This window comes from Dermacentor albipictus, chromosome 5 (assembly GCF_038994185.2).
Source record: "Dermacentor albipictus isolate Rhodes 1998 colony chromosome 5, USDA_Dalb.pri_finalv2, whole genome shotgun sequence".
In the NCBI taxonomy this organism is placed as follows: Eukaryota; Metazoa; Arthropoda; class Arachnida; order Ixodida; family Ixodidae; genus Dermacentor; species Dermacentor albipictus.
In genome coordinates this window covers 135,444,150-135,469,506 of record NC_091825.1, presented here as the reverse complement: position 1 = coordinate 135,469,506, position 25,357 = coordinate 135,444,150, and the positions used below count along the sequence as shown (strand labels likewise).

Below are 25,357 nucleotides of genomic sequence, written 5' to 3'. Positions count from 1 at the left end.
TTTCAGGAGCAACAGGTTCATCATTGGGGTATGTTAATTGGATTATTTTTCTTGGAGTACCGCAAACTATGGTCCAGAATATACGAGGATTAATTTGCAAGATAGACGGAAGTGTAACAGAATAAAAATGCTGTTTCGCACTAGCGGCGGCTGCGTTGTAGTCACTTTCAGTGCGGTAGTAAGCAGACCAAGTAACGTCACTGTGTGAAGCTTTTGCGCGACTTTTTTTTTGTTGCGTAGTCGCTTCAAAAAGGGGTTGAACCAAGGGGACCGTGGCTTGCAACCGACGGTTCTTTGTGGTATGAAACGTTTGATTAGTGAAAACAATTTATTTTTGAGAATGCACGTTTTCTTCAACACAGTGCTGATTGCAATTAGTGATGCAAGAAGCTGTGAAATTTTCCATTTCAGCGGTAATGGAAGCCAAGTCAGCTTTGCTGTAAACGCGGATCACCTTCATAGTTTTCTTAACAGGAGCTAGTGCATTGATATGAAAAGTGAGTGCAAGGTGATCACTTAAAGCCTTTTAAGTAAAGAATTGGGGAAACTGTGTCAGGGTTCGTAGTGAGGATCAGGTCTAGTATCTTAGATGAAGAGGCAGACGCGCGTTGGTTTCAGTAGAAGCTGGGTGAAGTGGAAGTCCAAAGAAGTGTTTATAAACTCGGTACTCTGAGAAGACTGGGACGTTGCCATGTCATTATGCCAAATGATATCGGGAAAGTTGAAGTCACCAAGAAGAAAAAGGGGCGCGTTAGGGTATCTGACAACTAATTTGTTTAATGCATCATGAAGGTCATCGCCAAATGATGTCGAAGCAGTTAGAGGGCGATAGCATGTGCAAAAAATGACATCTCTGTTGTCGAGTACAACGCGCACGAAAACAAGTTCAAGTGGGGTTTCTATGGAAACTGAGTTCGAAGTGAGCGTTTCAGTAACTGCAATCAAGACACCTCCACCTAATTGCACATCACGATCGCAGCGATGACATGAATACAGTTTCTCACAATCAATAATTTCACTATTTTTTATCCGAGCAGAGAGCCATGTTTCAATGAGACATACGATGTCAGCAGCGCATGAATCAATTAGTGAGGACACTGCAGCACGTTTATTTAGTAGACTTCGCACGTTAGTGAAGAAAACTGATATGCTGTTACTACATTGCGCATGTGCTAGTTATGTCGAACCATTTCCTTCGATAGCTTGACGTGACCGAACTGTAGAGCATGCTGCACGTGGCATGTCGACTTCGCATACATTGTCAGTGGTAGAACAGTAAACGTAGCACTTCTTGTTTAAAAATAGCTTGTTTAGCTGTACTGAGTATGTCTGGCCTGATGCCTTAGCAAAATCAAGTAGCTTTTTCCTGGACTGGCGCGTTGCTTGGCAAAAATCTTCGCCCACTGATACCCCGGTGGATTTCAGATTAGATTGTAGCGCCAGAATATTATCCTTTAGTTTTGAGCAAGAAAATTTGATTATAATCGGGCGAGTCTTATAAGCAGTATATGAGCCAAGTCTCTATACGAGCCAAGGCTCTATATACCATATTCTCGGGGTCCTCAAACTTAACATGAGATAAAAATTCACATACCAATTTTTTCAGACTGAGCCCATGTTTCTGACGGAGTGTCAGAAATACCATAAAATATTAAGTTATCACGGCGGGAGCGATCTAGATCATCGAGACGTGTCAGGAGAGAGGCATTTTCAGTTTTGATGGCGTGAGCTACAGCTGCAGGTATGTCAGCTGACGACGGGTTAAGCTCAAGTGATTCAACAAGCGATTCAACTGTCATTAATCTAGTGGTTAAATCGGACAGTTGATTAGTTAATTGAGCTTGCTTTTCTTTTAATTAGGTTGTCTCATCCCGTGGAGCATATTTTTGTGAGGTAGCATTTCTGACAGGAAGTAGCTAGTGCAGAGTTTTCAGGAAGGGAAATGCAAGCAAGGCTAATCGCGATAGCGAAAGCTCTATTAAAATAGAATTCTGCTGGCAGGTGTGAAGTCCTGTACACGCTACTGTGCATTGGGAAAGGGGGTGAGGAATTGAAAAGCCTCGAGAGAGAGTAGGCAGAAGAAAAGAAAAAAGTGCAAAAAAGATGGCTTGCTTGGCAAGCTTTAGAAAATGCTATACATACACATTAGAATGACCAAACCTAATTTCCACATATCCTTCCTTTTGAATGGACATAGTGAATATCATTTTACATGTAAATGCTGTGTAAACGAGAAACATGCAGTATCACTGCATGATATGTTTATTGTACCAAGTGACAAATTGATAAGTCATAACCTGACTAGAGTGGCAACTGTGAAAAGCAAAACAATCTTTGCGCGATATGGTGCACTGATGTCATCGCATTGCCGCCATCTTTGGGTAGTAGCACAGCGAGAAGGGGTGTTCGGGACCTCATGTGCAAATGACTTTCGGAAATGCTTGAAGTGTAGAATGGCTGATTAGCTGCCATTAGCTCTTAATTGTGCCCACGAAGATTGCACAGTGCCTGCACATAGGAATTACTGTATCTCCTGCATACATCATACCTCTGCAAACACACGCAACATTCGGTTTCCTGAGGTGAAGTTACTGTTATTCAAATTTTCAGCGAAGGCAAGCACATTGACACACTACCACACTGGAAATGTCTTGCAAATTGCCTGGAGGAATTGCAGGCTTCATATCTGCAATATTTTACACATGCTTTATATTTAATAATTACATTAATAAAATTTCTTGAATTAGCAACCTGGTCATTGTGATTCACTGTGCAAATTATGTCCAGCTCTCCTTTCCACCCAGCTGCAATGGGGAAACTGCATAACATGCTGCACTAGATTTCTAAAAGTCATGCTAAAATTTAAAAAAAATTGAACTATAATGGTTCATTGGCACAAAGCTACAAAGGAAGCATATGGGCTTCACAAAGAATAGGCTTCCCTTCAGTGGCGTAGCTAGGTGGTCTCGCACCCGAGGCCCATAGGTCTTCTGTCACCCCCCCCCCCCCCTCCTTCGGGTGTAGTCGAGGAAGGTGAGGATGTCGACAATTTGCGGGTTTCAGCCCCACTACAGCCGCCTTGGATACGGCACACGTCCCCCGGGTCCCCCTCTCCTTCGCTTTCTTTCCCAGAGATCGCGAATGCAGCAGGTATACACGCTGTTTTTTCTGCACCAAGTAACACAGGGTGCTGCACTGATAACTTGTGATAACCGCATGTGCGGCATCGTGGAAAATAGGGCTCACGTCACAGGTAACAAAAGATATCATTATAACGCTTTAATTACCAATTTTAACGGCAATATTGCATTTGCAACATTGAAGCACGACGTTCATATCTTGCCCTACAACAACTTCACAAAAGTCGTCGTAGGTGCTATGGCGCGCAGTATTTTGGCTGTGGGCAGCCCTGAACGAAAACGAAAATTAAATTGTGTGTCAGTGACGCTGGTCTCCCCATCCTATTAGAAAATGCCACCTGCCTTTCTGCAGCACGGGCTCCAATGCTATGACTATTGCGAGTTCTCTTTATTCTGGTCAATAAAGCCTTGTTTTTATTTGCTGCTATACGGACAAACATGATAATCTGAGCTGCGGTACCACCACAAGATTGGGAACAGAATAGAGCACGCTTCGCGTCGATTCTTGGCGTCACCATAAAAAAGAAGGCCGTGATGAAGCCCGTGCCAGCGAAAGTTTGCACTACTGTTGCTCTGCACTCGCAATGGAGATGATTGAGGGATCAACGTCACTGGTCCACTACTTATTATTTCTGTCACTGCTGCAATACTGGGCACCGCCCGCAGTGCCAATGTACTGTAGGCTGTAGCACCCAAAACGATTTTGTTTAAGAAGTTTTCCTTGAGGTAATAATATGACTTTGGGTCCTCGATTCTCGAATTGAAGTGCTTCCGCTATAAGTACTAATAAAAGGATTATTCAGGATATGGTTATAACTTATCTGCCATATTTTTTACGCTACCAAGTTCCTAGTAATCACAAAGACACATAACGTCATAGAATATCGGGAAATATTATTACAAAATTTATCTTTCTTTAATAAAATTCCGTGTAGCTGACACAGACACTGTACTTGTGACATGAAGTCGCACAACAACAAAATGATAAAGCAATGGTTAGCTAGGACTAGGAGAAATATCATTTATTGAACACCGCAAAACTGACAAAGAACGAATACAAGGATTCAAAATTGATAAGTAGAACATTGTATACATAGTGCCGATGCACAAACCATGGTGGGACATCGAGTCTTTTGCACTAAAGGAATGACCGGTAAGGACACATTTCCTTCAGAAATTCTTTTCCCGACACTTCGCTTCTGCAACCTCATGAATTACAGTAGTAAATATTATATATTTTTGTGTGTTCTTTTTCTATGGTCAGTATCGCCAAGTTTGACAGCATTTCATCACTCATGGTGGAGCGCAGAGACGTGTTGATCAGCTTTAACTTAAAAAAGTTCCTTTCGCATGATGCAACTGACACGCAGATCGTGAGGAACAAGCAAAAGATAACAGTAAGTGGGTAAGAAGTTCCATTTGGCGATAAATTCCAGGAACTCCAGGCACCGAGTCTGAAGACAACCCAGAGGATCCCATTCGTGACTTTTCACGGCCGCACTTATGCAATGTCGCTCTCAACGAACGCTTCGCCGTAAACGCGAGCGCTGGGCGCGCTCGTTGAACGCCCTCTCGCTGCTGTCTTTGTTCGTCTTCGCTGCGCATTCAGAACGGAAGAGGGACCCAAGAGCCTCAGCGCCTTATAACGCCTGACTGTATGTTTAGCGACGCCTGCTCCCAGCATGAACGCACGGCATGAGCGCACCCCACATGAAACATTCCGCTAAGGCGAGTAGTTCAGCGACCATTTTTCGAAGTAAATTTTTTAGCCTGAACATTCGCACAATTATTTCGTGGGGTGTTGATAGAGCTGCAACCGACAATTCTGTGGCGCAACGCATCGGGTACATGAGCTCAGGCTACTGGATACCGGAGCATTCTTTGCCATTTGCGCCCAGTCAAGCCGGCGGAAAGAGGGGTGTCTTCAGACGTATTGACACCCCCCCCACTGGCCCCTTGCAGCACCCGGGGCCCATGGCCCCCTGGCCCCCCCCTGTAGCTACGCCACTGCTTCCCTTGCGTAATATTTTCAAGCTAAATTTTCACAAAGCTTCCTACAGCTTGCTGGTTTAGAACTCATTTTCTCTATAATATACCAAGCTGCATAGCAGATTACAAAAGTTATTCTATTACTAATGAGAATGTTAATCTGAATAACAATAATTTTTATTTCTACCTCAAGTGTACATATAATATATACATAAGTACAGCTGTCATCAAACCTATCCTGAACGTTCTGCCAGAGAAACGAAAAGGTGCTTCTAATGCGTTCAGGTTAAGTATGAGGTGCTGCATTAAAAGAGAAAAACTGTTTTCATAGATGTCCGTCTTCGTAGAATGAAAACAATGGATGCAGATCTTTTGCTTGCGCCTTTATTTTGATTATGGCACTAAAAACATTACAAAAATAAATGCAGCAAGTCAGCTTTTCATTCAAACATGTGAATAAAATACTCTGAAACATGTAACTGTGACATTGGTACCTTCTTCTCGGGGTTTTCAGTGAATGGAAAGATGACTTTTCTGCACTTTGCTTTTTTTTTGTTTTTGTTCCCATAGAACTAACTACCAAAACTTTATACACTTATGTTCTGTACAAGATATTGCTGTCGCTGAACATGACTACACAGCAAAAGCTAAGAAAGGAAGGACTACCTAATACGTTGCACAAGCCTACAAAAAAAGAAAAAATGTGTCACATAACTTTTTTTTTTTTCATTAGCAAACTTGTCACAGCAGCTAAAAGGCACTGAAATATTGTGCTTTTACTGATTGCATGACTCCCTTTAAAATGAATTCTACGATAGGCTGAACAAATCGCAGACAAACCGCTGTTAAATATACCAGAGATTCAGTGCTATCATAGATGAAGAGATTTCAAAGCTGGCTTCATGTTCGTTTCGAGCATCTTTCATGGCAAATTATGCCCCCATCATTTTTATGGAAAACAATGTTGCATGGATTCATTGCAATTGTACTGCGTGAACAGATGTTCCTTTTGAACTTCTAATGTCCAGAGAGGTATAATAATCTGACATTCGAGATAGTGATAGTTGCCACATGAGAATTCCAGAAAACAACACAAGGTTGGTCCAACCATGTGTACATGCCCTCCGCCAGCCAGTTCTGTTCCCCATGTGAGGACACTGTGAGCATTGTGCAGAAGCTTCTTGCATTCATTCTTTGCACCCATGCAAAAGGCTGACTGTCTGCCTTTGGTGCACAATATTCCACACTTAAAATTTTCCTATGCACAGAGCAAACTGTACATGGCTGATGACAGGTGTGGTAGCTCTAGTAAAAGGTGCGACATTCACACTGTGACTTGATGCTCAATTATCGTCACCATAAAAACGCACATCATGCTTCGCTTGAAACTGCCTCACTCTTGCTCTCAAGACCGGTATCCTGGCTATTGTAGTCCTCGTCATCATCTAAAAGACTCATGCTACTCAAGTCCAGCTCGTCAAGGTTGGGCATTTTTAGCTCTCCGCCACGCAAGTCCGGGGTCACAACTACTGCTTCATGCAGTGGTGCTGCTGTGGAGGCGGCAACTGCATTGCCAGCTCCAACGCTGGCATCGCCGGAGTGCTGTGCTGGGCTCTGAGTCACACCAAGTATAGAAACCATGGGTAGCTGGTTGTCTGGTGATGACAGGGGCTGCTCTAACATTGCTGGTAGACAGACTTCTGGGACAATTTCCTTTTCCACAGTAGCAGGAGGAGACGTTGAAGGCAGTAGAGCATGAGGTGGGAACGTGGGTGACAACTTGGGGCTGCAAACAGCATATGCTTAAAGACAATGCAGATTTACAAGTGCCAGGCCAGACTATTGTGGCGAACATAGAAAATCGGCCAAGTTGCTTCCACAAAGCATTCTGTGTTTAGATCTGATTGATCATGTTGACACCCCAATGCAAATACTTGACTATAGGAGGCATGTATTATGATGGTCAAAATTATATGCAACTCTTCACTGCAGCATCCCTCACATCCTTGAGGTGTAAAAGGTTAAAAGATTATTTTTGTAGTCTGTAAAGACGACGCGATTACTCATCACTGCACAGTTAAACGAATGTGACAGCCTGTGCTTCTTCAGTGGCTTAGGCCAGCATAACTTTTTTTTATTTTAAACAAGGGTAAAAAGTAGGGGTGCGCAAATATTTGAAACTTTATAATAATGAATCGAATAGTGTCCTATTTGTAAATGCAAATATTTTTAAAATACTTTTCAAATATTTCTAAATGTCACCTGCACCCAGATAAACATAAAACTGAAGCAAAAGCATGGTCAATTTTCACCCCCCGTGGCCATATATAGTACAGACATAAAACATGAGAGCTTGCATAGTGGAGCAGGCTACGTAGCCATACTTTAGAGGCTGTACAGCAATAATTCACACCCTCTGAAGAGCCCTGTACATGCAAAGAAACTTGTTTGTTCCTAATGCCGCATTTGTGCTTTTACTAAACAATGCTTGATAACGTACTATGAATGAAAGAAGCTTGCTAACTTTAAGAATAGTGGAATGCGGACATTGTTTTATATCAATTGTGATAACGGCTATTCATTGTTCAAAAACTATTTGAAAAGTATGCGATGTTTGATTCACTTCTGGCACTATTTGATTCGTATTCGATTTGGTCTCAAAAATCACCATTCACACACCCGTAGTCAAAAAGACGTGCAACACATACAAGACATAGGCACTTGCCTCGCTGCAGCTGCGTTGGTGGGTGTGGTGGACAGGGGAGTGTTGGGTGTCAGGTAAGTGGGCTTTGTGGCCTGGCCTTGTCGAATGTCATACCACCTCTGGAGGTCGAAAGGTGATGGGCTTCCAGGCTGGCTGGGAGGAATCAGTGTGCCCTGAGACAGCCCTGCAGTAACACGCACAATTTTGCATAAGTGACCACTTTCTGCTGAAAATATTCCATTGCTCCATCAATTTACAGCACGCTATCGAGTGAGATCATGACAAATATGAACTACTGGCAGCTTCATAAACAGCCTTCAACATCTTCATAAAAGCTTTGTCCGTATGACCAACTTTTCAAAAGAACATGTTAACATATGTGTGTGCTTATGCACAACCATAAGTGAACATGTTCACATATGGTATGCACAGGCAAGTGCATGAAGGAGAGAGAGAGATGCCTTATGTTACTTTAGACACCACCTTCATGATGGCTACGCAGTACAACACAGCAGTATTGCAATCTATCTTGCTGCAAACTACACAAAAGATGCAAATACGTCAGGTGGAAAAGCAGTTACATTTACTGATGTTTGGATATACAGTTAAACCTTGTTATAACGAAATGGAATATAGCGAAATAAGTGCAATTTCCCTTGAAATACCCATAGAGAGTATAGCACAGTACATGCAATAATGGATATAGCAAATCAATTCTGGCTCCCTCTTCAACTATGTTATAATGAAGTTTTACTGCATATCAGAAAGTGCATAAATGAAATGCACTATAGCCCTCAATGTCCCATATATGAAAGTGCCTGGAAACTTGAAATTACAGGAAGAACCGAAGAATAGGAAGATGAGAAGATACAGTCCTTGCAAAGCAGTCATCACAGTCAATCTCTGAAAATAACCACAGATGCGTGATATCACAGTAATTCTCCGTGTAGCAGCACAGTAGCTTTACAAGTATTAATTTCTTTTTAAATTTTTGGGTGAGAGCAACATGTACAGCACTTAGTAAAGATCTTAACTAAACGTTACAGCTAAACTCGCTGCACAGCACACATATTCAAACAAAGACATGGTTGAGTGGAAATCATGACATGCTAGTCATAGCTCGTGGTTATTATGAGTCAATCTAGTGAGTGTAATGCTACAAAGAACACTGGTGTGACAAGCATTAAAAATGCACTAAAGAAAAAATTATGGTTAAGAAGTGACAAAAAGGGAGTCTGCCTTTCTCATGGAAAGCAAAAAATTCTGCAGAAGATTTTGCTGACACAACATGCACAAATGGTTTGAGCAGTTTTCCACATGCTGCACTTACTTCGAACTGCTTCATTGGGATTTTCCTTAAACTGCTGAAGCACCTGCAAATTCAAAACCGTTTCATTATGGTAAATTCACAACGTCAACAATGCCAAAAGAATATTTCTTCTCCTATTTTCCCTAAATGAAAACAAAACGTTCACCTGCTCCATTTCCGGCCTCTCCTTCCTGTCGTAGCTCGAGCACTTCTGGCCCAGATGTATGAGCAGACTGAATATGACCTGGTTTTCGTCACCAGCATTTGTATCTCTAAGGCTGTCCAGCTGATTGCTCTGTGCACAGTCATGTACCGTCTCAATCTGAAAATGGCGCAGTACATCGGAGATTAGTCTAGTGTGCTTTAAATTTGAGTAAGAGCATTGAAACTGACAGCCTGCAACAAGGCAAAGGCTCTCCTTTAATTATGATTAATATTGTCACAGTCGGTAATGTGTGAAGAAGAGGACTTGGTGGCCTGAGAGACGACAAGGAAGACGGTAGTTTTTTTATCGCTGCTCTACGCTTGTTAACCCAGCCATTAAAAGCCATCTGTAAATAGACGCACGCTTCTTCCTTCCTGTAACATCATTGGTGGAGGTGCGGGGTAATCACTTGCGCAAGACGGAGCTCCGCAGCGGACGTAACCTGGCCACCATGTCATGCGAAGGAGAGAGTTCAACCACGGCCCCGTCGTCGCCACCGACGGTCATCCTGGCCCATCCTCGCGACCCTGGCATGTTTTCCGGGATCGACAATGTTGACGTCGATGACTGGTTGCAGAATTACGAACGGCTCAGCGCACACAACAGGTGGGACAACACGCTTATGGTGGCCAATATAATGTTCTACCTCAAGAAAACGGCACGGGTCTGGTTCGAAACAAATGAAGAAGAGATTATGAGTTGGGACCAGTGCAAGCAGAAGCTCAGAGATTTGTTTGGCAAGCCCGTAGGCCGCCAACGTGCTGCGAAGAAGGACCTTGGGACCCGTGTACAGACGTCCACTGAATCTTACGTGGCGTATATCCAGGACGTCCTCACTCTTTGCCGTAAAGTAGATAACAATATGGCAGAGGCAGACAAGGTCAGCCACGTCTTAAAAGGCATCGCGGATGACGCGTTTAACCTGCTTGTTTACAAGAACGTAACAACGGTCAATGAGATCATTAACGAATGTCGCCGCTTTGAAGACGCGAAGAGTCGCTCCATAGTTCAACAGTTTACGCGGCTACCCAATACCGCAGCTTCATCGACGTGCGAAGACATTTGTCCACCGCGTGAGCCCACCTCCTCCAAGAACGTCGTACGTATCGTTCCGTGAGAAATCGAAGCAGCGTCTCCTGCCACGCCTGTGACGCAGTGCTTTGACGATTCCAGGCCGCTTGTGTCACTCATTCAGTCGGTCATTCGCCAAGAACTTGCCAATGTAGGTCTTCCGTCCATCTGCTCCGCCAGCCGTCCTGACTTTGCTTCGTCTGCTACCTCTGCCCCTGTTCACCGGAGCCAATATGGTCCATATCCGGGCTATAGTAACCCGGCCGAATGGCGCACCCATGATGATAGACCCATCTGCTTTTACTGTGGACATGTGGGCCACATATCTCACCACTGTCGAAGCTCCTGGCCAGCCCACTCTCGACCAAGCTTTCCCACCTACCGTCACTCCCCACTGAATCCCCGCCCGCCATCCCTCTCCACCGAGGTTGAAGACGCACCTGACAACGCTTGAGCCACCGCGACCAGCCTATCACCATCACCCCATAGTCGCCGCTACCGTTCGCCCCAGCTGTGTCGCTCTCCATCCCCAGCTTACCGTCGCCGTGCTCCGACGGGAAACTAACTGGGGCAGCTCTTGGAGGTGACGCTCTAGAACACCGGCCTGAAATTCCTCTGCTGACCCTGCCTACTAATCGGAACCTTCTGGACGTGGATGTGGATGGTTTGCCCGTTACAGCACTCATCGACACTGGAGCCCAAATTTCCATTATGAGTGCGGAGCTTCAAACGCGCTTGAAGAAAGTACTGACTCCTGCTCCGACTCGACTGCTCCAGGTCGCCGACGGTGGAACTCCGGTTGTGCTTGGAATGTGTACTGCTCGTGTCAGTGTCGCCGGTCGCCACACGTCCGTTTTTCCTGTGTGCTCGAACGTTGCCCTCACAATGTGATCCTCACACTTGACTTTCTGGCCGCCCATTCTGCTCTGATTGACTGTTCCGCCGGCGTTGTACAACTTGACCTACCACTACCTGTCCCCGTTGACCTTCCTGCTCAAGCTCAAACTCAGCTTTGTTCCGCGGATTTTATACGCCTGCCATCTCTTGCAGCAACCTGCATCCCTGTCTTAGCCTGCCCACCTGTACCTGACGGAGACTATGTCCTTACTCCCGCGACTTCAGTCCTGCTTTCTCACAATGTCTCCTTCGCACACAACATCGTTTCTGTTGCGGAAAATCAGACACGTCTTCCCATCCTAAATTTCGGACAGTGCCCACAAGTAGTTCCTCGAGGCAGGTCTCTTGCCACGTTGTCACCGACGCACGAGTGCCACATTTCCGCTCTATCTGTTGCGCCGTCTTCTTATCTGTTGCACCTGTTCGCCGACGCCCATACCGGGTGTCGCCTTCTGAGCGACACGTTATCCAGAGCGAGGTTGACAAGATGCTTGCCAAAGGGATTATTGAACACTCCTCCAGCCCGTGGGCGTCCCCTGTTGTTCTAGTCAAAAAGAAGGATAACGGCTGGCGATTCTGCGTTGATTATCGTCATCTAAACACGATCACCAAGAAAGATGTATATCCACCTCCCCACATTGACGATGCTTTGGATTGTCTCCATGGTGCCACTTATTTTTTATCTATAGACCTTCGCTCTGGATATTGGTAAATTGCCGTGGATGAAATGTACCTTGAAAAGACTGCATTCGTCACACCAGACGGCCTATATCAGTTCCAGGTAATTCCTTTAGGCTTGTGCAATGCCCCGGCGACGTTTGAATGGATGATGGACATGCTCTTGCGTGGTTTGAAATGGTCCACCTGTTTGTGCTACTTGGATGACGTCATCGTATTCTCTTCAACTTTTGCGGCTTATCAATATACACCCAGGGTAGAGCGGGGGGTATATTATATGTGTGGGTTGTGCATACCGAAGAGGGGGGTCTGTAGACAACAGTATAACTTTGTCTTTCCTTTTCTTTTCCAAGCTTCGATGAGAACTTGTTTCTCATAAAAAGTGCCATAAAACTTGAATTGGGAGCTGAGAAACCACTGTGCCTTCTGTGCAAATTATGAGGACCGAAGCATTAGCTATGAGCAAAGTTGAACAGGCGGAAGACTGTCCATTGGCTGTTTGCTTAATATTTCTGGCACAATGCTGCACGAATTTGAGGGTAAGAAAAAAAAAACATTAACTTACCAGCGTTCGGGTCTTGCGTCGCCTGTCATAGACATGCTTACTGGTAGCAAGCTCTAGAAGAACCTGCAAAAAAGTAAAGAGAAAGGTCAGTTATACGTACTGGTTAAAAAAAGATTAATGCCATGAATTCCAAGACACATTTGATGTTGCCTTCGATCTGCCACACAGACACGAGGCCAAACAAACTAAAAAAAAGGCAGCATCATTTTTATGCACAAGTGTAACTGGCCAGCTCGTGAAATCGGCAGTGTTTGTCTGAAGCCGCAAAGCAAGCGAATGAGGAAGGTGCCTGGCTCTTCGTGCTGGCTCCAGTTTGTTTGCACATTTAATTAGCACTATGGGCAATGACAACACACAAATTTGAGGATAAAAATCATTAAGCATCCTTTATACTCTTTAAATTAACACTTTGAACATAAAGTCTGACATGCATATGCCTGAAATTGCGCTGCTGAAACGTTCGCTACTAATGGACAAAGAAAAAGATTTATGAAGAACCAACCCCACTTACTATTCAAGAATATGTTGAGCATGCATTGGGAGTTGGTTATTTGCGGCACTATACAGCACTCTGTTAAGGGGGCTGCTCCCAATTACCACTGTGCCTTACTCGTACGCAGAAGCCAACCGGTACTTTGAGCGCCACTTCCTCAAACAACGTATTCGGAACCCTGTGCAGTGCCTACCACCGCCTCTGATCGCAGACGCTGCGATCAGAGGTACAGCATTTTGACGACGGCATCTCAAAGTGCCAGCTATCACCAGGGTAGAACGTGAGAACGCTCCCCCTACCACCGCGCCACTATGCAGTACCGAATGGTACTACCCTGCCAGCGATACCACCATAATGTCCCACGGCACGGTTGGGTAGGCTTTAAAGTGATCTGCTTTGAGGGCACAGTCTAGGTGAGCCGACAGCTCGTAGCTTTGCTTGCACTGTGTTCTGACCGCTCAGTTTGCGTTGAAGCGTTAAGACAGCACAAAGGTCACTTCGCTCACTGCTGCTGCTGCGGTTCTTCACACCAGCATTTCGACAGTGAGTGTCCGTGGTCATCGAGCGTGAAGTGTTCATGTTTGCCTGTGTGCGTTGACACCATGCTAGGTAATTTAGATAGTAAGCGAATGTTTCCAACGGGGCCTTCTACTTGGGTGGCTGCTGCGTATGGTGCGGCTATGCGAGCCCTGTCTTGGATACTAGTATCTGCGATGCGGACAGCGTAGGTGTCTAGGCACACCGAGAGCCGATAGTGTTATGTGTGCTATAGCACCGATATGCTTGCGCATCATGCGCATTCACGAAGTGAAATGACACTAACTTTCTTGAATTTGCAAAACACCAGTCGAATCTTAGCAGGCTGAAAGGGGTTAACACTCATTATTGTACTTGACTAAGAGAAGCCAAAAAGATAGCAGGTGTTCCAGGTATTCCTTACACAATGAGTGAGACCTTACGTTGCTTGCCAATGCAGATATGAGTACTCATTGAAAGGCATAAAAGCACACACATACTAGCAATTGGCTCCTTTTAAGAGCTTGGTGGAGTGCCCTACTTCAACTTGTATTGAACAATGGAGTCACCACTAACTTAAGACATGCTCCTGCACCATTCCCTTAAGACATGTATTTGTCACAAGTACATGAAAATACCAATTCACTGCAGTTGGATTAAGCACACCACTGTGCTGTACAATCTCATTGTGTGTAAAATGAAATGTAGTACGTAACATTTTAACAAACTATGAGTTATACCGAGAAACGGACAAGCAATTCCCAGCTCAAATGTAATGATTAAGTCATGTAACTGTTTGACAAACGGTTTGCTTACAATTCCATAGCTGTAGATGTCCACCTTGGTTGAAAGCTGCCTACTCTTCAGGTACTCGTGAGGGAGGTAATACCTTGTGCCGTGAACATGGGATACCACTACCATGGATTGGTCCGCTTCAGGCCCATATCTAGTCAAGCCAAAGTCTCCTATTTTTGGCTCCAAGTTGGTGTCCAGAAGAATGTTTGCACTTGAAGAAAAGGGGGGGGGGGAGAGGGGAATAATGAATGCAATGAGGTTTTCTTTGTTTTTTTTTTTTTTTGTCTCAACCCATGCATTAACGCGTTGCTGAAGGGGTTGCAAAGTTGTCGCTTTGCAATTCAATGCCTGTGAACTGCCTAAATAAAAAGAAAGGGTAATATCAAACTTCATTCATTTACACTAATCAGAAAAATTTAGCTCAAAGCTTTATATAAAAAGATGATATAGGACAGATTGCAGATATCAGCTACCCATTTCTAGCAAAGATAAAAGGCCCGGCCACTGAAGTAAGGACAGCTCCGTGCACAACTACATCAACCGGAAACTACTGCAATTCTTGGCGTGAAAACAAAAGCGGTCCTTAATGTACAATCATTAAGTATGAAACCTCCTTCCGCATGTCATACGTTGTAAATTTCTGATGTGAGTAAAATTTGAATTAACTTAAGAACACCACACCATTTATAGACTTGATGTTGTGTAATGAAAACCATGCTGCAATAGTCTGTCATGCTTCTGTGATTCAACGTCCAGGGCAGCAAACTGGACGAAGCGTAGTCAACCTTCCCACAGTAATAGCAATAAAAATAATAAATTAAAAATGCAATTATGGGGTTTTATGTGCCAAAATCACGATCTGATTATGAGACACGCTGTAGAGGCACTCCGCACATTTGGACCACCTGGGTTTCTTTATTGTGCACCTAAATCTAAGTACAAGGGTGCTTTTGCGCCCCTATCGAAAAGTGGCCACTGTGGCCAGGATTCGATCCGACGACCTCGTGCTTAACAGCCCAACACCATAGCCACTAAACAACCATGGCAGATAATAATAAAAAAATACTCATTAATGCCACACACCTCTTGATATCGCCATGAATAAGTGGCTTGCCATCAACACGACTAGTATGAAGAAAATACAGCCCACGAGCAACACCCTTGGCAATTGTTCCTCTCTGTGTCCAGTTTAGGGTTTGCGTGTTGTGCTGAACAAAAAATAAAGAAAAGAATGGTATAAGGCACACAGCATAATACATATGGGTGGAAAAGTTCATATTTTTTATGGCTCATAATAAGAGCATCAGGACAGCAATACAAAGCTTTTGGGTTTGAAGTAATGTCACCTAAGAAAGTTGTTTCACAAAGAGAGGCAAGGAAGCATTACAAACAGCACGGTACTGCATTCTGAATTTTCCTTTGCTTTGTGCAGCTAGCAATAGTTGTATAACATAAATAATTTTGATACTGGGTGTTTCCTTGCTACATGACAGTAAGACAGCGTCATTTACTGTGCTCTGCATCACATCTTTTCCTGACATAACACTATTTAAGATGCTAAACTAAATGTTATTACATATTGTAATTATTAATAATTCAGCATATGAACCACACTGTTGTTTGTATGGTAAAGATATCAGTGGGCCATATTTGTACTTACTAATACAATAGGTAGAAGTTGGTTACTGTTACATATGCTGTTTATTCAGCAAATCAAGTGACATGCAAATTTGGAAGAAACTTAGGATTAAAACCATTCGATTCACATCAGATTAGAGTATGTTACTGATAAGTCCACATTGTCTGTTCCTACATACACATTGTAATGCATCATTGGTTGTTTTACCTGTAATGCCCTTTGAGTTAGGTTCAGGCCCTGTAATTATTTTTTGTTTTGTATGCAGCCAATGCACCTGAACCCACCATTTCACAAAGAGGAAGATTGTCATCCACCCTACTGTAGCACAGAGCTAGAAAGGAAATCCATATGGGTTCCTTCGTACTGCTCCGTAAAGGTGTTGGCCCTGGGTTCGATTCCTAGGCAAAGATATTTTTTTTTCAAACGCAAGGCTTTTTTTTCTTCTTCTGAGAAAGCTGTATTGGCTCTCCTTGTAGCTTCATGCTACAGTTGGGTGAATGACAATTTTCTCTTTCATAAACCTTCCTCCACCTTGCAGGCTTCTGTAAAACTGATTTGCCACATTCAGGACCGCATTTCTCAACTGGATTCCCCGTACAATCACTTAAGAGGTTTTTGTGTTATCAGGGGTTTGCGACTCTGCCTGGCACTCAACAAGGGCAGTAAATATAGCTCCTGTGCATGACTGTTTTTGTTGCTCAAGTTCCTTATGTGTGAATAAACAGTGCACCCTGTTTTACAATGTACAATGCAGTGTGTACAACATATCCTCTGTTTCTGTGTGCTTGTTTTACCATATACTGGTGTGCTCACATTAAGTTTCATAGGCATCGACTATTCTGCCCTTTCATCATCACCTTTCATCTTCCTCTCTGTCAATTCTTATGCACGTTTTCTTATCCAAAGCGGCCAATGTTTGAACTGTTACTGTAACATTTCATTTTGCAACTGTAGATACAAATTTCACTTTAGTGTACTACAACCTGAACCAGCAGTGATTGTCGCTGGAAACAAAGATTTTATGAGCTGCATCTGCTCTACACTGTTTCTACATCCTATTACAGGTGTGTTGGTGTGGTATGATTCAAAAGTTTGAAATACTTGCCAATGCAAACCAGTTAGTAGCCGTTATACTGCTTTATTTCTCAATTATGTCCTACAAGGTGCACAAAACTCCCTGCCAGACTTCAATGACAGTTCATTCAGTGAATGTGGTGCTACTCCTTGATGTTTGGGTAACAACTGTTTCAGAAAGCATATAGAGGCACACAAACCTTGCAGCGAAGCCTGTCTTCAAGTGAACCATTCTGCATATACTGGTAGACAATGCAGGGTTCTGGTCCATCAAGAGAGACACCATAGAGAGGCAGAATGTTGTCGATGCGGCAACTGCACGAGTGCCATTGCACAGCGTAGAATAAACAATCAGGACTTTGTAGAATCTTTATATACACCTTATAAATTCCTTATGATCCTTTCATCTTTATAAAGCTTGTATAAACTGGAGCCACATGAAGTAGACTACATGTAAAGGTAAAGGTAAACACAAGCAGGCCTTGGATCTAGCTAGGGTTATAAGAAAGAAACCAGCAGGAATTGCCACGCCTCTGCTGCAGCACTAGCTGCTTTTCCAGTAGTTGCCACAGAGGACGCTTAACTGCCCCATGTGCTTACATGTTAACCCTAACAGTGGACCTGGTTTCACTACTGCACATACCTTTGTAGCACCTTCATCTCTGTCAGTGACTGCTTGAAGCTTTGCTCCTGTCTTATGTCACCGTCCTTCTCTTTCTGTGTAAAACAAGTCAAATTGCTTTGTCACATGCAAACATTGCAAGCACGAAATACTGAACAAGCTTCATGCAACATGTTGAACATTGTCAATTGTTGTAGTGTCAATCGTCACTAACATCATCACTAATAAACATTAGCTTTGAATGCATTGTTTTAAAAGTTATGGTGATGTCAGACAGATGTTTTACATTTTGCCAGTTATACACATAAGACTCGTCAGGCTTTGGTCAATCATATTTCATTTTAACATACATGGTCACAAGGCTGTTTGCAGGTAGTGTGACGTAATGCTAGGTGTAATACATGGACTTCTTGCTTGTTTGGAAAGCTGCAACCTCAGCAGGGGAAACACTGCACATATTCTTGCAGGCAACAACATACCCAATTTAATTTTTTAATTTTAATTTTTAATTTTTACCTGATGGTCCCCGAGTGGGCCTAGCCAGGTGGCGTGGCGTTTGCTTATGTCTATAGTGGACAAAATAGAGTTGTTTCACTCACTCACTCACTGACAAGAATGAGATGAGCTTAACTGCCATTAACCATCCTGTCTGCAGAACCCACTGTCGCATCCAAGAAGGGCTGAAGTAAACTATCAAACTGAGAACTGTGCACTGCAGCCTGGGCTGGTATAAGCAAGGCCCCATCAAGGACTATGGCACTGACAAAACAAGCGCTGTTAGCACTAGTTCACCCACTGCTACCACAAGATTCCTGTTTGTCAAACACAGGCTTACAAGACATGTCATTTTTTTTTGTGTACTCAGTATCACCGTAACTTCCCTGCAAAATGCAGAAAAGGGATTACCACATGTAGCCTTTTAACAGCTACTATTGTGTCCTTCCAACAACCCTTGTAGACTGTTCCAAAGCCTCCCTTGCCAAGGATCTTGTTGTCACTGAAGCCCTCCGTGGCTTTCTTCAGTTCCTCGTAAGGTATCGTATTCACAAGAGGCTGCCCTTCACTTGGCTCTGAAAGGCGACAGCACTTTTTATGCATGCTACATTGTGTCACTATGAACAATATCTGCATTAGCAAAGAAGCAGCACTACAACTTCATGGTTACTTCTAAGCAACAGTCGGCAAACAAACGCATGTATTTGTGGGAAACAGACATCTACGACTGTAACCTGCCAAGGTTGCTTAGTGGCTATGGTGTTGGGCTGCTAAGCACGAGGTCATGGGATCGAATCCCGGCCACGGCGGCCACATTTCGATGGGGGCAAAATGCGAAAACACTCGTGTGCTTGGATTTAGGTGCACATTAAAGAGCCCCAGGAGGTCCAAATTATTTTGGAGCCCCCACTACGGCGCGCCTCATAATCAAATCGTGGTATTTAAAAGAAAAAAAAAACAGTGCAGGACCTCTCGCATTTCTGATTTGTGGCATATGTTGAAAACAAGCGACGTATGTATAAAAGTATAAAAAGTCCATTTGAAACATCTTTGAGCTACATTACAGCAACTTTAAGCATCTTTCGAGTATCTTTAAGCAACCAAGCTTAAAGGTATACACTAATATGGAGTTGCATTCTCTTTAATATGGTATATCTGACATATCACCTGTGGAGCTTGCACTGTCTTTTTGACGAATGCAAGAAGTACTGGAAGCTCAGCTCATGTCGCCTGAGGCAAACAGAGCCTGCCAGAGATGAACAGTGACCCACACTATTTCCATTAATAAAATTTTACAGCAAGCTTTCATGTCTAATTAAACATCACTGCACAAATTGGTGTGAGGTATAGCATGCACTATTTTTTTTTTTTTTAGATCATGTTTACCATAACAGCACAAACTTATGCATCCTGCTATTCGAAGCGTCCCTTACCCTTTGCAGTGCTTGCTGCTCCTTGCCTAATGGACCTTCCATCCACACTCTGAACTCTTTCGGGGGCAACATTCTGTACTTTTCCTTCGGGACTGCTGGGTTTAGGTTCATCACATGGTTGGCATTTTGGAAGCTGAGGGTACAAGTTATTTCCATTGGCATAGCAGTTGTTAGTGACTGAAGGCAATGTGCTCTGGGGTACTTGCATGGGACTTCTGCTGCCCTGCCCTGGCCTGGAAATGCAATAGTGTAATCAGGGCATATTCGCATACACTTCAAATTGCACTTCACAACTGTGGTGAATGCTACTGAACGACTGTTTTTCACTCACTCTGCATGTAAAAATTTTAGTTTACAGCCATGATTTAATGCTGCAAGTACAGTTTAACTAGTGCCACTTATTACAGGAGGCCTTGATACATCACATCTATCAATTATGCATTGAATTATCAGGAATAGTACTCACAATCCAGGATACACCATCTTGACCTTGGAGCTGTTCATTTTGGCTTGAGAATGTCCTTTGTCCATATTCATGTGGCAGTCATCAAGGTAGAAGTTCTTGCTATAAGCAGCAGCACCCATTGCAGACTTCAGCCAGGACATGTAATTGATACAGAGGTAACATTCGATCAAAGCATCAGTTGTGACAGGTTTCACGTCCATACTATACGACTTTCAATAATCCACAGTTGCACTGACTGCAACTTGCAGAAAGAATTGTGTTGTGGATCTTATGGGGCATTACTGCTGTGATGACACTACTGAAGATTATGCAAATGCTCTAAAATGAAGTGAAAAATCATCTTACAAGAATTCATGAGCATAAGTTCTAATGTAAATTTTGTGCTGGAAGTAAAATCAGCTACACCTAGCTGAAAAGCAGTAAGGTGGTCGCTTACATGTTCAGTCATGCTATGAAGCATAATATTCTGTACAACACAGTGATGAAGTGAAGCTTACAGCATTTTTAGTGTTCAGATGGGTCACAGTAACATTGTCTGAATGAATCTGTGCTGTCAAAGACATTACACTGTACACTGTACAAATGACAGAAATGCTGAGTAAGTAAGATACCGATGGCAGTGACAAGGTTAATGTTTTCAGATGTTAGCATACTGCACTCCAACCAAATATTTTTGTGCTAACCATGAACAGAGGAGAGAACCATGGCATCAGACACCCTGGCTACTGTTCAGTGTAAATAACACAAGTGTTTGCCCTAATGTATTCTGTTACACCCAAAAATCTTTCAACCAACTTTTTTTCTAGAATTAATAATGAAGATGAATTCTTGTTCTTGCAGGTACAGAGGTCAGAATTCCAACTGGTTTTGATGATGTCAAGTGAATTTGCAAGGTGAGACATAAGCCGATAAGATCTGACAGCTGTAAGCAGTTTACGCTTATAGCAAAGCACTCTCACGGCAAAAGAATCAAGTCTTCATACATCCGCTGGTGGTGCGGTGCCTTTGAGCACTGGAGATGAGTGAAGGTACATATTGCTGCTCAGAAGTGCGCTATCCAACTGTGTTGTTTCTTCTCTGTCCAGGAGGTATCGATACTTTGGGCTCACTGTAGAGGATAAAAGAAGCACACACGAACAAATTAAAATGAGTAGAATTTTATCAAATATGCATAATCATGCACAATTATAGCATTAGACTTCACAGACCTTTTTTTGTCATTATGATGAGTTAAGTATGGTATCATGCGAGGTGTTTCAGCAAGGACTTTCAGTAATTGTTGAACTCGGTGCAGAAGAGATATTGAGGTGAGTTCTCTAGCAGCACATTATTCACACTAGGAAGCATCGCATATAATGGGATAATTTCACTTTAGCTCTTTAATGAAATAGAATTCTCTAATTAGTTATCAGAGTACATGTTGCAATTTTGAAAGCAAAGTAAGTCGACGTTTGAAGGAGGTCTACTTTGAAGGTAATATTCCAGGACTAACACCAGTTTTGAGGTTACTACGCTTTGTGCCAAAATGTACGGATGTTCCAAATATTGTTCTCCCAGATGAACCCTGGGACGAAGGTGTCGAGAATACAGATTTCACATCAGGGACAGTGGTCAACTTGTTTTGCCGTTTACCACTTCAATAAGTTCTTGGAACTTAGTGGCTACACAGACCAACCTGACCATGCTCATTGCATCCCTTATGTCTCATATGAGAGCAGCTGACTAGCCTTCCAGATTGTGTTGCTCAAATTTCTGCACTCCTTCCATTCATATGGAGTTCGACTAGACCTCGGGAGTGTTTCTGAATGCTGTTGTTGAGTCTACTCTTCATATTTTGATTCTGTGTGGTAAATTTTTTTTTGTTTTGTTCTCATTTCTGCTCCCATGTTACAGCCTTTGCTATAGCTTTAGTGTGGGCTTGGTGGTATGCTACAATTTCATTTCTTCTGATCTCTGTCCTTTCTAAACATCTTGCCATACTCTTCTGCCTGAATTGTGCACTTTCTAGTGTGAGTTGTGAGCCTGCTCCTCACTACTTTTCTCTTTGAGCCTGCTGCAAAGAGATGACAGGTGGCCATAATTTCCAATGACTTCCTCTGTTTGTTGCTACCACCAATTTCTCTTGGTCTCAGTGCTCTCCTGCACACTTTATCTTCACGCTGTTTTTATTGATTGATAGCGGGGTCAACATTACAAAAAAACACTCCAATTATGAAGGACTCTGCTAACAAGAGGGCTCCGGATGTGCTACAGCTAATTAATCTGAGTTCGTCAACGTGCACCCAACACACAGTGTAAGAGCATTCTTGCATTCCACAGCCAACAAAATGTTACTGCGGTTACTAATTAAGAACCATTGAGCTCCCGCAGCAGGTAGCCTGTTTCTTTATCTTCACACCTAATGAACAAATAACAATTGTCTAAATGCCAGAACTTTGGTTTCACATAGCACAATTGGTTTCCAGTAGAATTTACTGACACGGACAGAAGGGATGACGACACATATGCTGTTCATGTCAGTATGTTCTGCTGGAAACCAATTGTGCTATGTCCAACCAATGAGCTCAGGCAAAAAACATTTTGGTTTCACCTTCCGGCATTCATTTTGGCTCGGCTCTCAAGTGTGGTGGGAATGTGTGCCCTATCACAAAAAAAGTGCAGCTGAGGTAGTCGTTGATGGTAATGGCCAGCTAGTCTTTCCCTTTCCTTCTCTCTTTTTATTTTTCGCAATATGATGTACATTTAACATTTGAAACTTTGTCAGAAAATTGACATGTTGGAACACAAACTCACCAAAGTCCTTGATGATGAGCATTGCCTGCATGTGCTTCATTTTGTACAAATAAACAAACAACTGATTCACTGTGCCATTCTTTTCACCCCACTTGTGCAACAGTTCGTCGGTTGGGCTTTCTTTTCGCAGGATTGCTTGTTCCATGAGGCTGATACTAACGTGGTCCATGTGCATAAAGTTGAAACCTGCAAGCGGATGCAGCAGTTCTGTTAACAATATGGGGTGGGTAACATGCGCGCGGTGCCTGTACCGATAGTTTCTAAGCCACTGTGATGTTGCAACGATGCTGTATTAAAGGAAGCAAAAAGAAAAGAGTTGTTGCTTTAATCACTACAGCAGCAAAAGTTTCAGCATGCTACGCGATGACAGCTAATTCAGTACCCACGCGCTGTGGCTTCAATACATCTGACAAAAGCAAAACTTGCACCAAAGCAAAATAAGGAAGTGTGCGATATGTTTCCAAATAATATGCTGTATAAAAGGACAAAGCGCTGACAGTTTCTTGTGCAGCGTCGGACACCAACAACAATACAGCAAGGAAACCGAAACACGAAACTAACGTTACACTCCCAAGCAACCAAAATTCTGGCATGACAATTTTTTCGAATATGGCTACCAGCAACCAGTAAGATCCTAATGGAGCAAAATAAACTGCAAGGGAGGCGATTTCACATGCAGCGATCGATGGTACAGTGTATTAGTATCTTAGCGATGGTAGCAAGGCGAGTGTCAATACGACATGCTGCGGATGTCAGCGCTCAATTGACACAAGCATTAGTGCTTACCCAGTTCTTTCCATCGTCCGCCGGCGTCCAACAGTCTACACAGCTTATTCCGTTGAGCATATGGCAACTCGTAAATATATTTCACCTGTTGACTGCTTGCACACGCCATTCCGCGCTTGGAGGAGTTCAGCGAGCGATGGGAACTCATCACCGTGTAGCAGACTGCTCACGACAGTTGCAACACCGTATAAAAGTACACCTAGTTTCGGTCCATAAAGCAGTAAGGTGCTGATGATACTACTACAGCGCCGATGAATGTCACGGTTCCCTGTTTACGCACGCTGGTTGCGAAATGAAGTGCAACGCCTCGGGGCATAGATAACTTTCCATCATAGTTTCCCTGTTGAAAAGTTTCTGCCAAGGTAGCCAGAGCAATGCTGCGTGCCGACCGCTTTTTCAAAAAATGCTAGAAAGGCAATCGAAAACAGCAATATTTTCTTTATTGCACATTTCCAACTTCATAGAATAAATAAACAACTTAAAGTAGACGACCATATTGCGCAACAAGCTAATATATTTCGATGCAAATTACGTCATGTTTTGGTTTTGAATCGCCTGCTGCCATGCGCGTGCCAGCCATGCTGTGCGTGTCAGCTGCAGTCTCGAGCACTACGGTGGCACAACAAACTTCGCGTAAAGGGCTCATGAGAGCTCTTCAAAACAAAAGGCCTGGTCGTAATATACAGAAAAAGTCGCAGTTTCGCCCTAAAGGCGAAGCACCGATTGCGATAGCAAATTGGTAGATAGCTGTACGAAGTACAGCTATAGCGTATAAACTTGTAAACATTCGCTTACTAACTAAATTAGCAATGACATTGCGTCAGCGCGACTGAACGAGGACGTAGAAAGAAAAAGACACGGAGACAGCGCCGTCTCTGTGTGTCGGTTTCCACGTCATCGTTCAGTCACGCTTACACATCCTATCATGAATTCAAACCAACTAGCCCGCGAACGTGTTTTAACGACATTAACAGTACGGTGTCACGTGCACACAGGCAAACATGCGCACATTTCGCTAGATGACCGCGGAAACTCGCTGTCAAAATGCTGGAGTTAGAAATTGCGGCAGCAGCAGTGATCGAATTGACCTTCGAGCATAACGCGAACCAAATATCGAAAGCATTGCGCATGCGAAGCTACCGGCACTACGCGCACTCTGCAAACATCGCAGATCGCTTTCAAAGATTCGGCCACCATTTTGAGGTTTTTGGTAGGCATTTTGTACTTTCAGTTGCAGAAATATATGGTGGAAAATATTGTGTTGAGCTAGATTGAAAGACTAGGCTTCTGTAATAATGCATTCGTCATTTGCAGTGAGCACAGAGCTTATACAAGACAGGAAATGATGAAAATGGAAAATCAGAGTGGTGCCCCCCATGTGACTTCGGCACTGGCTGAGTGGCATAGAGGGAGGTTACGTGGAGATTATGTCAACTCATCCGTTGAGGACCAGCAGTGGAACCTTTGGTGGCAATATTCTATGCAACAAAGCAATATATTGGCATACAGAAAACGATGATAGACTTCTTCTATGTAGAATCTATCGATAAAATTATGGGGTTTTACCGTGCCAAGCTCGACTTAATATATTACTTTAGTGTCCCTCTATATGATCATTTATTCTAAAGCTTCATCAGCTGTCAAGTTACTGTGGTGACACAATCACAAGGATGATGCTAAGTGTATT

The 25,357-nt window shown here is 43.3% G+C and overlaps 1 protein-coding gene across 1 annotated transcript; it reads right to left on the bottom strand.

Moving 5' to 3' along the window:
• Positions 1-5,491: 5,491 nt before the first annotated feature.
• Positions 5,492-24,032, bottom strand: LOC135909236 (serine/threonine-protein kinase pelle-like). The gene is made up of 15 exons (XM_065441095.1): positions 23,671-24,032; positions 22,885-23,070; positions 21,075-21,199; positions 20,092-20,216; positions 19,626-19,858; positions 18,604-18,767; positions 17,719-17,792; positions 17,276-17,390; positions 15,446-15,570; positions 14,384-14,573; positions 12,559-12,621; positions 9,309-9,464; positions 9,164-9,206; positions 7,855-8,017; positions 5,492-6,915 (listed from the first exon to the last, which is right to left on the bottom strand). Exons 1-15 carry the CDS (start codon positions 23,816-23,818, stop codon positions 6,501-6,503), a joined length of 2,325 nt encoding a protein of 774 aa, XP_065297167.1. The 5' UTR covers positions 23,819-24,032; the 3' UTR covers positions 5,492-6,500.
• Positions 24,033-25,357: the final 1,325 nt, after the last annotated feature.